The 16,184-nt window shown below is 46.0% G+C and overlaps 2 protein-coding genes across 3 annotated transcripts; one reads left to right on the top strand and one right to left on the bottom strand.

The window, feature by feature from the left end:
* Positions 1-190: 190 nt before the first annotated feature.
* Positions 191-4,511, bottom strand: LOC119224676 (L-rhamnose-binding lectin SML-like). Its single transcript, XM_062562644.1, has 8 exons — positions 4,463-4,511; positions 3,023-3,075; positions 2,608-2,808; positions 1,385-1,420; positions 1,210-1,260; positions 806-947; positions 569-726; positions 191-307 (listed from the first exon to the last, which is right to left on the bottom strand). The coding sequence occupies exons 3-8, from the start codon at positions 2,636-2,638 to the stop codon at positions 279-281; spliced, it is 447 nt and encodes a 148-aa protein (XP_062418628.1). The 5' UTR covers positions 2,639-2,808; positions 3,023-3,075; positions 4,463-4,511; the 3' UTR covers positions 191-278.
* A 180-nt stretch (positions 4,512-4,691) lies between these two features.
* On the top strand, positions 4,692-15,084 carry LOC119224670 (uncharacterized). 2 transcript variants are annotated; one of them, XM_062562642.1, is made up of 8 exons: positions 4,692-4,763; positions 6,385-6,460; positions 6,775-6,822; positions 9,433-9,486; positions 9,576-10,163; positions 10,250-10,312; positions 11,076-12,236; positions 12,350-15,084. In XM_062562642.1, exons 3-8 carry the CDS (start codon positions 6,801-6,803, stop codon positions 14,404-14,406), a joined length of 3,945 nt encoding a protein of 1,314 aa, XP_062418626.1. In that variant the 5' UTR covers positions 4,692-4,763; positions 6,385-6,460; positions 6,775-6,800; the 3' UTR covers positions 14,407-15,084. The 2 variants fall into 2 exon arrangements, with proteins under 2 accessions (XP_062418626.1, XP_062418627.1); XM_062562643.1 differs by lacking the exon at positions 6,385-6,460 and having other exon boundaries at positions 4,698-4,763.
* Positions 15,085-16,184: the final 1,100 nt, after the last annotated feature.

Below are 16,184 nucleotides of genomic sequence, written 5' to 3'. Positions count from 1 at the left end.
GCAGTCTGCCTCCCTCACCTCCAGCAACTAGCCGACATCTAATCAATCAATCAATAGGTTTTCTTTGAGCTGATTGGACCTTTAGAAAGCAGGACTTTAACGTGTAGTTCAGTATTTCAGAGTTTAAGTACTTTAACTGCAGTAAAAGATCTGAATACTCTTCAATCAATCAATCGATCCATCAAACAGCGAAGTAGGAAACTGATTTTATTGATGTTAAATCCATCAATAGTAAAGATTAGTTTCAAACATTTTCACTCGTGAGTTTGGTTCTTTCATCAGACGTCATCAGCTGATTTATCTTCACCTGTAGAGACAAACAGAGAATAAGAATAAATACAATATACAACGTGTAACATGTACATAAAGTATAAACATACATGAATATGAATATGAGAACTACGAGGACATTTCATCTGGATTTAAAAGGATTAAAACGCAGACAAGAATAAAATGAGGTGAAAATAAAAGATTAAATGTGAAAAAGGCTGAAACTAACAATTATTTTCATAATCTGTTGATTAAATCGGATTAAAAACAGCATTAAAAAAAGCATTAATTTCCAAACCTGGTTTGGTACAGTCAGGTTTGGTTGGAGGTGGAGGAGGTGGAGGAGGGGTGGCGCAGGTATAGGACACCTCCAGGTATCTGGTCTGCTCCTTGCAGGGGTATTCACCAAACACCAGCTCGGTGACGGGGACCTCGCAGGACCTCTTGTTGCCACACCTGGAGACAGAGGGGGGGGGGGTCAGAACCAGAGGTGGAGCGAGCAGGTTGATGTGATTAATGGACCTCCTCCTCTTACAGGTCCTCCACCACCATCTCCGCCCAGGGGAAGGAGCAGAAGGTCTCAGGTCCGTCGTCAGGGAAACGCTTTCCTTCACCACACCTGGTCCCCACACCAACCTTATACAGGATGTGATCCAGCTGGATCTTAGCTCCCAAATCTAGAGGAGAGGAGACGAGGAGGAGGAGGAAGAGGAGGAAGAGGAGGAGGAAGAGGAGGTATGGGACAGGAAGTGTCCTCAGGGAGACCCTTTGATGGTAAATCCTGCAGATGTTCAGATGCTCAGATGTTCATAACATGGCTGGTTAGCTTAGCACAAACAGCTAGCCTGGCAACCCCCCCCCCCCCGACCAGCTCCTCTAAAGGTCAATAATGAAGCGTGAAAACATTTTGTGAGCAAAGAAAGACGAGTGGTTTCTCACCACATGACATCACAGCGGTCTCATTGAAACAGGCGTAAATGACCTCTCCCTCTGTGAAACACATAGAGGTCATCACCACCATCCTCTTCATCACAATCATCATCATCATCATGCAGTTAGTATAGTCTTTATATAATATATATATAATATTTGATTTGTTTGATGAAACACTCACCAGAAGCTCGAGAGAAACAGCCAACAGCAAACAGCACTGAGGACACAACACAAGCTCATCAGACCTCAGATCAGCTGTCCACCTCATTGGAGGTCAGGACATCATGAAGAGAAGCTTCAGAGCATCTCCTGAGAGGAGGTCTGGTCTTCACTCTATAGTTTGGTTTATTGCTTGTATAGAGTGTACTTTAGTCTGATATTTAGTCTGTGGTCTTTAGTTTGCAGTATAGTCTTTGGTCTTCAGTTTGCAGTATAGTCTTTGGTCTTTAGTTTGCGGTCTAGTCTTTGGTCTTTAGTTTGCGGTCTAGTCTTTGGTCTTTAGTTTGCAGTATAGTCTTTGGTCTTTAGTTTGCGGTCTAGTCTTTGGTCTTCAGTTTGCAGTCTAGTCTTTGGTCTTTAGTTTGTAGTCTAGTCTTTGGTCTTTAGTTTGCGGTCTAGTCTTTGGTCTTTAGTTTGCGGTCTAGTCTTTGGTCTTCAGTTTGCAGTCTAGTCTTTGGTCTTCAGTTTGCAGTCTAGTCTTTGGTCTTCAGTTTGCAGTCTAGTCTTTGGTCTTCAGTTTGCAGTCTAGTCTTTGGTCTTCAGTTTGCAGTCTAGTCTTTGGTCTTTAGTTTGTAGTCTACTCTTTGGTCTTTAGTTTGTAGTCTACTCTTTGGTCTTTAGTTTGCAGTCTAGTCTTTGGTCTTTAGTTTGCAGTCTAGTCTTTGGTCTTTAGTTTGTAGTCTAGTCTTTGGTCTTTAGTTTGCAGTCTAGTCTTTGGTCTTCAGTTTGCAGTCTAGTCTTTGGTCTTTAGTTTGCAGTCTAGTCTTTGGTCTTTAGTTTGTAGTCTAGTCTTTGGTCTTTAGTTTGCGGTCTAGTCTTTGGTCTTTAGTTTGCGGTCTAGTCTTTGGTCTTCAGTTTGCAGTCTAGTCTTTGGTCTTCAGTTTGCAGTCTAGTCTTTGGTCTTCAGTTTGCAGTCTAGTCTTTGGTCTTCAGTTTGCAGTCTAGTCTTTGGTCTTTAGTTTGTAGTCTACTCTTTGGTCTTTAGTTTGCAGTCTAGTCTTTGGTCTTTAGTTTGCAGTCTAGTCTTTGGTCTTTAGTTTGTAGTCTAGTCTTTGGTCTTTAGTTTGCAGTCTAGTCTTTGGTCTTCAGTTTGCAGTCTAGTCTTTGGTCTTTAGTTTGCAGTCTAGTCTTTGGTCTTGAGTCTAGAACACATCAGCAGAATGAAGTAAAGCAGAAGAGACTCACAGCTGAAGGAGAGCAGCCTCAGTGGGACCATGATGGCGTCTCGTTCTCACCTCCTCGCAGTGAAGAGCGACAGTGAAGGAGGCGTCTGGAGCTCCAGGTATTTATGTGTCCGTGCTGACGGCAGACAGGCTGACGCCTGCACCCCCCCTGCTGCAGGCATGCGGGGGCCTCCTGACCCAGATGTGAGGAACATGTAGGACCCTGTAGAGACAGAGGTCTATAAACTCCACGGGGTTCAGGACTTCAGATCTCAGCTTCTCATTAAAACTGGAAGGAAACTCATCTGGGGGGTGTGGGGGGTGTGGGGGGGCACACTGAGACACAGAGGAACCTGGTCTTTGGAGGACCTGTGTGAAGTACCGCAGAGCAGAGCTGAGGAGCACTAATCTCTGGTCCTCACCCTTCTGAGACTCACATTTAGAGTTTGGTTCTTTTTGAAGGTGGAAAACCCAGCACCCAATCAGATCTCTGTGGGCGGGGCTCAAAGAGGAGAAGAAGAAAACAGTGAAAAGCAGAAATAATTCTTGATTAATTGTCTGTGATTGCAGATGTTTTTTACTAATCTCAATCTCCTGCTTAAAGAACAATAATAATATTCCCTTTATTTGTGGAAAAATAATTGTTTCCACATGTTTGGTGCTGAGAGCCACAGAGACACCCTGAGAATGTCCCAGCATGCATCAGCAGCTCCAGGTGGCGGCCTCAGGCTCCTACATTCCAGCGTCCACACGTCCTCATGAAGCAACCAGAGGCTCAGTGACTCCAAACTGGGGTTTATTAACACACCGTTTGCATGGAGGCCGTTTATATGTATATAACCTTTATTCTGAAGGTTAAATGGAACGAAGCATAGAAAGGCTCCAGGGGGAGATACAGCTGACCTCTGACCTCCAACCTGCAGACCTCTGAGTGCGTTCAGGAGGCCGAGGTCAGCTCTGCACTCTGGAGGAGGACGTCTGAGTTGGAGGCCTGGACCCAAAATGAAGAAAGTAACTCAACAAAACGAGGCCTTTCTTCTCCCCTGTGTGTGAATAAACTAAAAGGCTACACACACGTCTTCTCTGTAAAACAACATTCAGAGGACTCTATCTCTATGTGGAAATGCACTTATTGTGAGTCGCTTTGGATAAAAGCCTCAGCTAAATGACATGTAATGTAATGACTCATAAATGTGGAATTGATTAATGATTAAAAGAGGAAATAGTAAAACAAAAGGTTAAAAAGCAGCAGGGCATCAGAGGGGCAAGAGGCTGAAACCACGGGGGGCAACCTGCACTGAGCCGGACACTATTACTGGTAAGTGACCCCTGACCTGATGGATCCAGCATCATCCAAGAAGCATGTGTTGAACAACCTTGGAAAGAATGTCCACCAAACGAGTCGTCTTATTCCGACCTCTCATTTGAAACAACAACGATGGTGAGATGTTTCAAATGGTGCTCTATGGGTCGTCTTTCAATACGAGTTATCAAAGATATGAAAACATGACTGTTCACTACAGATTGTATTATTTCTTTCTTTCTCTCTCTTTGAGGCATGAACAGAATCTCAACTCAGGATTGTGCTGTTGGGGGACAGTGAAGACAAGAAGACAGGAACCTTCCTCCTTGTGGAGAACTTTGCAGACGATGACCGTCCAGAGTGGCGTGATGACCGTTGGTTTTTATTGGGTGCATCTTACAAGACTCACAGGCTTTGGTCTCACGGCGTCAGGTTCCGTCCTGCTGGGGGATCTCTGTGTTTGAGGATCTCTGATTGACATGTTGAAGCCCTTTGTGAACACTGTACCCACAATTCATAGCAATGCGTTGCACAAACAGAGTAATCAGTGACACGTTAAGGATTAGAGACGAACCATGAGGCCTTGTGTGGTCCCAACGTGAAGAGGCAGCAGGTCTGAGAGAAGAAGCCTCCAGATGTTACCATCAGTGTCCTCATGTTGGACATCTGTCACTGCTCCGTCCTCTGTGGAGGGTCTAAAGCGTTGGGTCACACGTGTGGGACAACGGATGAAGAACCAGTGAATGTCTCCTTGTCACCCAGCAGAGTTTACATGTTGTGACAAGAGTCTTGGGAAGAAGGGAGGGCTTTGCTCCTTCTTTCCTGCATATTTTTTACTTTCTCTTTCCAGCTGTACTGCAGTGAGCTGACAAGCGGTGAGTGAACCACCAAAACTATTAAAGAGGATTTAAAGTAAAGCAGTTTATGTATGAATGGAGCTGCTGGTAGAATGTTGATTTCTGATGGAATTAAATCAGCAGATTTAGTGTATTAATAAGATTATTTTTAGTGCAGCAGTTAAACACACACGTTTATCATGTTGTTCTTTTGGCTTTGTTTAATCACTTTTATAACTTTAGTGGCACGTAGTTTTCTTTACGGTCACCGCCGTGTTTGTGACTTTTTACCGCCGCCTCCGAGCAGCTGAGATCCGGTTAGAAGCACCGGGGGATGGGCTGCTGGCTGCCGGAGGGAACCGAGGCTTCCCCGCGGCCTCAGGGGGGAAACCCGGGGAAGCGTCGGGTTATACAGCCGTTCTTCCTTCATCCGTCGGGGGGGGGGGCAGGGACCTCGTGTCCTCATAGGCGCAGAAAGAGGGCATCACCGCTGTAGCATAATGCTAAAAACGGCCTCGTGGCTAGCTGCGTTAGCTCCCGACTCGGTTACGGTACAAAGCCAAACTACAGGCCCCAAGGAGAATCTCGAATGTTATCGCGATAGCTCTGCAGACGATGAGGCGGCGCGTGACGTCATCGAGACGCGGAAGAAATGTCTAACTAGTTAACTTCCCTCCTTACACACCTCTTATCCTCAGAGGGCTTTACCTCTGTCCCCAAACCCTCACATCAACAGGAAAAACTCGCCAAAAAGGAAAAACCTTCCATGGGGAAAATGAAGAAACCTCAGTGAGAGACAGAGGAGGATCCTTCTATCAGGACAGACTACAGAATGTAAAAGATGTACAATACATTCAATTCATAAAATAGAAGTGATTAAAATAATAATACATAGTAAGCCAAGTGTACGGCAGGACCACTGCAGGGACAACCTCCATCAGGTAGAACCCCCATCAGATAAAACCTCCATCAGGTAGAACCTCCATCAGATAGAACCTCCATCAGGTAGAACCTCCATCAGATAGAACCACCATCAGGTAGAACCTCCATCAGGTAGATCCTCCATCAGATAGAACCACCATCAGGTAGAACCTCCATCAGGTAGAACCTCCATCAGGTAGATCCTCCATCAGATAGAACCACCATCAGATAGAACCACCATCAGGTAGAACCTCCATCAGGTAGATCCTCCATCAGATAGAACCACCATCAGATAGAACCTCCATCAGGTAGATCCTCCATCAGATAGAACCACCATCAGGTAGAACCTCCATCAGGTAGATCCTCCATCAGATAGAACCTCCATCAGGTAGATCCTCCATCAGATAGAACCACCATCAGGTAGAACCTCCATCAGGTAGATCCTCCATCAGATAGAACCACCATCAGGTAGAACCACCATCAGGTAGAACCTCCATCAGGTAGAACCTCCATCAGGTAGATCCTCCATCAGATAGAACCACCATCAGGTAGAACCTCCATCAGGTAGAACCACCATCCACAGAAGCTTCTGTGAGGAGCGAAAGCACAAAGACTTTATGACAGAGTAATGTTGGTTTATGATGACAGAACTAAAGTTCATATTTAAAATGATGATGATGATGATGATAGCAGCAGCAGGTGTCAGATGAAAACCACTTTCTGTGATTGAACTCAATAGCTGCAAACGTACCGTATGATGACAGCTGTCCAGCTCAGGACGTCTTTATGAAGATGAGTAATGATCAATAAGAAAGGTGCGTTTTTACCAGTTTACGTAGTCAGGAGTTTACTTTTTTTTTAGTCTTCATTTAAAAAAAGAAAATGAAGGTTAAGTTGTTAAATAACACAACAGATGGCTTCTTATTATTATAACCATTTTATTGACATTGATAATTCCATTGTGTCAATCATTAAGTTTTCACCTTGCTAATAATCAAAAAGCTGTGGAAATGATCCACTGATGAAAAAGGGAATGAAAGTTAACATATTGGGTGCTGTGTAGTTACTGGAGATGTTTCATATCAAGTGTGACATCATTTAACTCCCTTTCACGCCTCTCTTCATTCAGCGGTTTGAGCGGTTTGAGCGGAGCACATGATGGCGTCTGCTTCACCAGGTGAGTCCTGTGGGGCCTCATCGGTCCACATGGAGACGGTCCCCTCTGTCCAGACCATCATATAAAGAGCCTGTCACGGTTTGGGTCTGCTCTGTCTTATTTTGTAGTTTTTCATGTCTCTTGTGTTCCTGGGTGGCTTCACTTCCTGCCTTGTCCTGTCTTTCCTTGTGATTGTCTGCCGTGCCTGATCGTTTCCACCTGTGTCCAATCACCTGCACCTCCCTTGTGTATTTAAGCCCTGTGAGTCTCTTGTCTTGTGTGGCGTCATTACATGTCGATCGTCCATGTGTCAAGTAAGTCTGTGTTTTCAAGTCCAGGTCCTTGTTTTTGTCGGTTTTGTTTTCTCCTCCTTCCTCCCCTTTTTTGGTTGGAGCGATTTTGATTTCGAGTTCTTTGACTATTAAAGCCCCTTTATTTTTCATCAACTCTGCGTTTGAGTCCTCCCTCCTTGCCCTCGCACCCGAATCCTGACAGAATGACGCCACCGAAGAAGGACTCAGCGGAGTGGGGTCCCCAGAACCCATTCTGGGGAACCCGTCTGGCTCGAGGAGGGCCCCGCAGCGTGCAGCGGGCGGCCCACCTCGGGTCCGGCATTTGCCTGGGAACCCCAGCTGCCTCGTTGGCATGCGCCACCGGCCTTCTCAGAGACACGGGAAGGCGTTCCGGCCGCCGCCCCCGCCGCCCCACGCTGACCTCAGGGGAGGTCACCAGCGGGCAGTTTTTGGCACCGGGACCCGCCTTAGTCTGGCGGGCCCTAACCCTGGGGTCGACCCTCATGTCAACCGGGTGCTTACCTTGGCTGCCCAGCTACACGCGGCTTACAGCAAGGCAACAGGATCACCCGGACCCACGCCCCCAGCCCCAGCTCCAAGACCCACGCCCCAGGCCCCAGCTCCAGGACCCAGGCCCCAGCTCCAGGACCCACGCCCCAGGCCCCAGCTCCAGGACCCACGCCCCAGGCCCCAGGTCCAAGACCCACACCCGTTCTGGCCCCCAGAGTCTCGCCTGCGCCCGTTCCGGCCCCCAGAGTCTCACCTGCGCCCGTTCCGGCCCCCAGAGTCTCGCCTGCGCCCGTTCCGGCCCCCAGAGTCTCGCCTGCGCCCGCTCCGGCCCCCAGACGCCCGTCAGCGCCCGCTCCGGCCCCCAGACGCCCGTCAGCGCCCGCTCCGGCCCCCAGACGCCCGTCAGCGCCCGTTCCGGCCCCCAGACGCCCGTCAGCGCCCGTTCCGGCCCCCAGACGCCCGTCAGCGCCCGTTCCGGCCCCCAGACGCCCGTCAGCGCCCGTTCCGGCCCCCAGACGCCCGTCAGCGCCCGTTCCGGCCCCCAGACGCCTGTCAGTGCCCGTTCCTGCCCCGAGAACCACGCCCCCGGTCCCGGCCCCGCGGCGCCTGACCATGAACCCTCCCTCCCACCCTCTTGGGACCGCCTGGAGGTCGGTCCTTGAAGGGGGGGTGGGGTCAGGGGTTGGGCCGGAGCCCCACGCCATGCAGCCGGAGCTGCACAGCCCGGCGCCCCCCGCCACGACGACGCCGCAGCCGCACAGCTCGGCGCCCCCCGCCACGACGACGCCGCAGCCGCACAGCTCGGCGCCCCCCGCCACGACGACGCCGCACAGCTCGGCGCCCCCCGCCACGACGACGCCGCAGCCGCACCGCTCGGCGCCCCCCGAGACCCTGAGGCCCGGCCGCCGACCCGGCAGACCCCCCGAGACCCTGAGGCCCGGCCGCCGACCCGGCAGACCCCCAGAGCACCCCACGCCCGGCCGCCGCCCCGGCAGGCCGCCGGACCATAGTTGTCGGGTCCCCACCCTCCCGCCCTTGTCTGATTTTCATGGTTCTGCCCCCCTTTAGGACCGTCTGGAATTCGGTCCTTGAGGGGGGGTTCTGTCACGGTTTGGGTCTGCTCTGTCTTATTTTGTAGTTTTTCATGTCTCTTGTGTTCCTGGGTGGCTTCACTTCCTGTCTTCCCTTGTGATTGTCTGCCGTGCCTGATCGTTTCCACCTGTGTCCAATCACCTGCACCTCCCTTGTGTATTTAAGCCCTGTGAGTCTCTTGTCTTGTGTGGCGTCATTACATGTCGATCGTCCATGTGTCAAGTAAGTCTGTGTTTTCAAGTCCAGGTCCTTGTTTTTGTCGGTTTTGTTTTCTCCTCCTTCCTCCCCTTTTTTGGTTGGAGCGATTTTGATTTTGAGTTCTTTGACTATTAAAGCCCCTTTATTTTTCATCAACTCTGCGTTTGAGTCCTCCCTCCTTGCCCTCGCACCCGAATCCTGACAGAGCCTCCATGCGGCTCTCAACCCGGTGATTGGTGGTTAGAAGAGGGCGGGACTTACAGAGTGACACTATTGAACGTGATAATCAGCCGATCCTGATTATAACCTCCTGACTGACATTTAACAGTGAGAGACACCAATTAGTGTTTTAATGTCAAATGTGACTTCAATTTCATCTTTGGTGCTAAAACTTTTTATTCAACGTAGAAATTGGCTCACAATCCAAAATGTGATGTAAAAACACATTAAGTATTCAAGAGAAATTCATCCTTCCTGAAACAGTGTCTCTTACATTGAAGGTTGTGAATAAATCAAGTCTCTTTATTCTTCGTGTCAGGTGATCTTCAGCCTGTGAAGCGGAGCCAGAGTTTTGAATTGCTTCCACCAAACCGTGAGTTTAACTTCTGCTTTCTATGATCTGAGTACAGTGATCACTTTAATCCACCTTCTAACACCTTTGACCTGTGGTCTTCTTCTCAGTGTCTGAGCTGAGGGTCGTTCTGCTGGGGAACAGCTGGTCTCAGAGGAGCTCAGTGGGGAACTTCATCCTGAGAGAGAAGCACTTCAACACTGAAGAAGAACCAGACTGCTGTCTGAGAGCCTCAGGAGGATTCAAGCAGAAGCAGATAGTTCTGATCAACACTCCAGACCTGCTGCAGCCCAACATCTCTGAAGACAAGCTGACTCAACATGTAGAACACTGTAGGAGTCTCTGTGGTCCTGGACCTCATGTGTTCCTGCTGGTTCTACAGCCTGAAGACTTCACTGAGGAACTCAAAGAGAAGCTCTGCAGGGTCCTGAAACTCTTCAGTGATCAATCATTGGATCATTCATTTATCCTGATATCACCTAGAGAGGAGACTTCAGGCTTCAACCAGCCCTTAGAAGACATGATCCAGATGAGTCAATACAGATATTTGTGGCAGAAGAACCTCAGACGTCCAGAACTGTTCACACGTTTTACTCAAATTGTAAAAGAGAACAAAGGAGAGCATGTTAGCCACGATGTTTATGAGGATGCAACTGAACAACCAGATCAATGTCCAGCTTCTCACACAGATGCTGCTGGTAAGTTCAGAAAGAGACACTAAATACTTGGCAGAAGTCCTTCTTGGTGACATTAAAACATGAATGATGTCATTTTGTTTTTCCAGGGCTGCGTGGAGCTAAAACCAGTCCAAAACCGTCCCTCCCAGAGAAAACATCAGAAACGCCCAGTAAGTAAAGTGATCCCAGTGCTGATCATGTGACGTCCTCAACCAATAAGGAATAGAACGGAATAAGTTCTGTTATCTTTGTTTTTTACTTGCGTTAACATAAATAAATTCAAATAAAGCCATTCAAACTCTTTCATACACACAGCTATGCATATGACATATTGGCAACGTTGAATTGGAGTGAAACTAGAAAAGAGAATACAAAACATCTCAAGCAACTGAACCCAAAGAACATTACAGCCATCACTTTCTGAGGAATTCAGACACAGGACTGAAGTGGATTGTAAAGTGGCTGTGATTATGCCTGTGACTTTTACCTAAAAGTACCTTAAAGCTGAGATCTAGTCCAGTGTTTTGCTCTCAGTGAGGAACAAGCAGCTTGATGTTGGGATGGAGGGTTTCACCAGGTCTTGGATGGAGACTGGACCCCATCCATTCACAGCATGCTACGTGAGCACCAGGGCTTTGAACTGGATGAGGCAGCCACTGGTAACCAGTGAAGAGAGGAGCAGTGTGTTGTCGCTGTGATGCTGGCGTGCTGCAGGTGGCGAGCACAATGTTTGTCTCGTTTTTTCTTGTATCGCATGAACCGTCGACTGAGGAAAACACTATTTACATTGAAGTCTAGGTATTATACCAAGAGGGATTTGCTTTTGAAGCATGAGGTCTTAAAATATACATTTTAATATGGATTTTGATTTCTTTATAATACATTTAACACTTTACTTCACTTTACTGGATCTTTCTGTCTTTCATGCTACAGCTTCTGGATTCAGGATTGTTCTGCTGGGCAAAAGTGAAAATAAAAAGACAAAACTAGGTCACTTCATCATCAAGAAACCTTTACCAAACCTCAAAAACAAACAAAGTGTGGCCACATGTGGCAAATGGAACAAAAAACCAGTAACAGTAGTGAAAACCCCAAACATCTTCGATTTGTCCATGGAGATGCTAAAAAGAGAAGTGAAGCACTGTGTGACTCTTTGTTCACCAGGACCAAACGTTCTGCTGCTGTTAGTGAAGCCTTCTGACTTCACTGAGGAGAACAGGGAGACACTGAAGTTCTTCCTAAGTTTTCTTCATCCAGATGCCTTCAAACTCTCAATGGTCGTCTTGACACATGATGAGGGTCAAATGAGTGTCTCTGTTAATGACCTCCTACAGGATTGTGGAGGAAGACACTACAGCATGTCTGAAGATGACCATAAATCATTAATGGAGAAGATGGAGAACATTGTGAGTGAAAACACAGGAACCTTCCCCACCTTCACTGAAGAGATGAAACCGTCTCTGAACCTGGTTCTGTGTGGGAGGACAGGAGCAGGGAAGACCTCAGCAGCCAAGGCCATTTTAGGTCAGACGGAGCTTCATTCAGTCTCCAACTCCTCAGAGAGCGTGAAACATCAGGGAGAGGTGTGTGGACGTCGGGTCTCTGTGGTGGAGCTGCCGGCCTTGTATGGAAGACCCCAGAAGGCTGTGATGGAGAAATCACTCAGGTGTGTCTCCCTCTGTGGTCCTGAGGGCGTCCACGTCTTCCTTCATGTCCTACCTGTGGGTCCCCTCACTGATGAAGACAAGGAAGAGTTAGAGACCATCCAGAACACGTTCAGCTCTCCAGTCCATGACTTCACCATGATTCTGTTCACTGTGGAGTCAGATCCTAAAGATCCAGCTGTTGTTGTCTTCATAAACAAAACAAAGGAGATCCAGGAGCTCTGTCAGAGGTCTGGAAGAAGATCTTTTGTTCTCAACATCAAGGACCAGCAGCAGATCCCAGAGCTGTTGGACTCTGTGGAAAAGATGAGGCCATTTATGGACAGACCAAACAGCTACACGACAGAAATATTTGCACAGGCTCAAATAGAAAAGATCAGCTCACTACAAGCAGAGCTGGAGGACAAGAGAAGAACAAGTGAGGTGACCTGTAAGTATTGTACATATATCGCAGTAATACATCATGATGATTGTTCTGGACTTTACCTTGCAGTGGATTCTGTTCTCACATTAGAGTTAACTCCAGTTCTTCTTCCTCTACAGATGTTGGAGACAAGCAGAGCGCGGAGTGTCTCAGGATCGTGCTGATAGGAAAGACTGGCAGTGGAAAGAGTTCCTCAGGAAACACCATCCTCGGAAGGAAGGAGTTTGTATCCAAATCAAGCCAGAAATCTGTCACCAGACGTTGTCATAAAGCAGAAGGTGAAGTGGATGGACGTCGTGTCGCTGTGGTCGACACTCCTGGTCTGTTTGACACGACTTTGTCCAACGAGGAGGTTAATGAGGAGATGGTGAAATGCATCGGTCTTCTGGCTCCTGGACCACATGTCTTCCTGCTGGTTTTACAAATTAGTAGATTGACAGAAGAGGAAAAGGAGACCATAGAACTCATCAAGGAAAGCTTTGGGAAAAATGCTGAAAAGTTCATCATCATCCTTTTCACCAGAGGAGATGATTTAAAGCGTGAACAGAAGTCCATTGATGAGTACATTAGAGAAGATTGTGTGGAACCATTCCAGAGAATGATTGAAACATGTGGCAGAAGGTACCATGTGTTTGATAACATTGATGAAGGAAACCAAAAGCAGGTCAGCGAGCTGAAAACCAAGATTGAGGAAATGTTGAAAATAAATGGAGGCAGCTGCTACACAAACGAGATGTTCCAGGAGGCCGAGGCTGCTATAAAAAAGAATGTAGAGAAAATTCTGAAGGAAAAGGAAGAAGAGATGCAGAAAGAAAGGGAGGAATTAAAAAAAAAACATGAGGAGGAAATAGAATCAATGAATCGAAAAATGGAACAACAGAAAAAGGAAATTGAAAAGGAGAGAAAACTGAGAACAAATCAACTTGAAGAAATGAAGGAAAAGATCCACAAGCAGCGTAAGCAGAGAGAAAGAGAACAGGAGAGGAGAGAAGATGAAGACAGGAAGCGAAAGCAAGAGGAAGAAGATCAACAACTAAGCTGGAAACAAAAAGTTGAAGCTTTGGAGCAAAAAATAAGAAAAGATTCTGAATCAAAGGAAAACATTGACAAGAAGACGGAGGAGATGAGAAAAGAGCAGGAGAACAAGGAGAAAATGCAAAATGAATATTGGGAAAGACGACATCAAGAAAATGAACAGATAAAACTGGAGCAGCAGACCGAACTGAAAAGGCTTCAAGAACAATATGAAAAGGAAAGAGAAGATTATGAAGAGAAAAGAAAGGAAGAAGATCGTATCAGAACGGAGCAAGAGGCCAAAAAGCAAAGAGAGTGTGAGGAGAAGTTCAAGACAGAACTGGAGAACTTACAGAAGAAGTATGAAGAGGAGGCCCGAAAAAAAGCTGAAGAGTTCGATGAATTCAGAGAGAAGAAGGAAAAAGACTTTTCAGCTTTAGTAGACAAACACATTGCAGAAGTGCAGGAGAAGCAAGAAGAATACAACAGTTTAAAGAATCTCACGAGGTACAAAGAAACATCTCTAAAGCAAAGTATGGATGAGCTGCAGAACGAACATAAAACAGAAATGGCGGATTTGATTCTGATGCTGCTGACCAAAAAGAAAGAAAACCGGAGGAAACTGAAGTCAATGCAGGAAACACAGAAAAAAGAAGAAGATGAACTAAAAAAGCAGCTTCTGGCCAAACACAAAACTAGAGAGAAGGAACAAATTGATTCACTGAAGAAAAAACACAATAATGAAATGACAGCCTTAAACAAGCAGCCTTCAACCCAAAAAGAACATAGAAGAGCTAAACTGTCTCTTGAGCATGAATCACAAATAAATCAGATGAAACAGGAGTTGCACACCAAACAGCATCAACATCAGAAGAAAGAAATGGCAGAATTACATAAAATACATCAACAGAGATTGGATCAATTCAAAAATGAACTATTGGAAAAAAACAAAAGAAATGAGAAAGAGAAAATGGAGGAACTGCAGAAGAAACACAACCAGGAAGTGGAGGAGTTGAAACGACAAGTTAAGACCCAAGACGAAGATGGTGATGAGGATGATGATGAAACAGAGGAACTACAAAAAAGGCATGAAAAAGAAATGAACGAGTTAAAAGAGAAGCTTTTGAGCCCAGAGGAGGACTGGTCCTGCAGCATTGCATGATTTGATGGTTACAGAATGTGATGTAAAAGCATCAGGAAACAGCAGCTCATTGGTCCAGCTCACAGGTAGCATGTTGCTACCTGAACGCCTTCACTCACCTGGAACCCTTTCAAAGTCAACTGAACTATTCCTTTTTCCAGTCAGATGATGCAGATGTTTGTAAGCTGACATCTCCTAGTAACCCAATAGATAGATTAGACTAATAGATGGACCTTCATCCCCAGAGGGCAATTTAAATGTCATAAAAGCCAGTTTTCTCTCTTCTGCTTTAGTGGGAACATTCAGCTCGTTATAACGTTGGACTGTTATTGGCTTGCTTCTTAAGAATATAAACACCGTCATGAGGGGCGACCTCATGGCGGGTGGAGTAGAGGCGGTGCGCTGTGTACAGCAGGGCTGGTGGCTCCATGTCCCACATGGAAGAGTCTCAAGACACCCAACCCCCAACTGCTCCCTGTGAGCCTTACGGCAGACCACTGCTGCCACTGTGTGGGACGGGTTCCATTAAATGTGGACCATGGCTTAAAAATGCAATGTAAGCGTAATGTAGAATATTTGTTTTTTAAAGAAGTTATTACAGTATTTTTATACATGTTCATTTATCCAGAAGGTGTTGTCCAAAGTGGATTCATGCTTCCGACATAGTTGGACAATGAAGGCAGACGTTGTCTTCAGTATCAGGACTTCTGTCAAAACACTCTCAATGTGTCTCAATCATGAAAACTGTATGAAATTTGATTTACAATCACATTTTGCTCTCTCTGATCACTTTCTTTACTCATCAAGTTGAATTTTTAGCATTTATAAGACAGTATAGCATTTTTGGCTTCCTTAACTTAGAAAGTACATTTTTTCTTCATTGTTTTTTTTACATCATTTTAAAGAATTTTGCTGTTTGTGCAACATAATTAATTCATAATTTGACTTAATATCTAAAAATGTGTGATCTTGTTCATAAATGTGACATGTGACGGCCAATTAGTTCTGTGAGATCTTACCTCTGAACACCTCAGGAAAAAATACAGAAAGGCATTTTTCATCACTCAATAAACATATTGTTTTTTTTGTTCCAACGCCTCTGAATCAAAGCTTGTATCACATGTACCTTTGATGTAACCAACAACCCTTGAACTGATTATTACAACTTACAACTCTTTGTTCTGTCAATGATAGCATTCTTAATAATTAAACTAAAATCCCGTATTAATGGCAGGCTTTTTACTGCTGATGATGTTTTGTGGAGCGATGAGGGCCAATCTGCTGGTGGGGCGAAGGTTTGAAGAGAAACACATGATTCGACTGTGGGCTTAAAGACGCTTTGACTCAAAGCTACACCTCACATCTACATCCTGCAGCTCGTTATTTTCTTTCAACCATTTTTTGGGATGACCCTTTTCAGCATAGAATCCTCCATGTCACCAATGGACCAATTCATGTCACATGAATGTTGGCTTGCTTCTCAATAAATGTGACACGGTCAGAAAATCTGTCCCTCTCTTGGTTTTGTTCCAAAAGCTCATGTGCTGTTGTTCTTTACTTTTCTTTTAGTCTAATGAATAATCCTTAAAATAGATCCAAGGTCCATCTCTTCCATGCCTTTCAACTCTTTCGTAGCATTGCCACATCCTCTCAAGTAAAAGGCATAGGCATGTAATGACTTTCCGTCATTCGATTTAATAATGCTCCAGTTCAGAGCTTTCTCCATGTAGGCATTTGCTATCTTCATCTTCATCAGTCTCTGAGCTTCACAATAGCCTCTGGTTCCATGTGGAAACAGC

This window comes from Pungitius pungitius, chromosome 5 (genome assembly GCF_949316345.1).
Source record: "Pungitius pungitius chromosome 5, fPunPun2.1, whole genome shotgun sequence".
Lineage (NCBI taxonomy): Eukaryota > Metazoa > Chordata > Actinopteri > Perciformes > Gasterosteidae > Pungitius > Pungitius pungitius.
The sequence above is the reverse complement of the archived record's forward strand: the minus strand, read 5'-3'. Positions and strand labels throughout refer to the sequence as shown.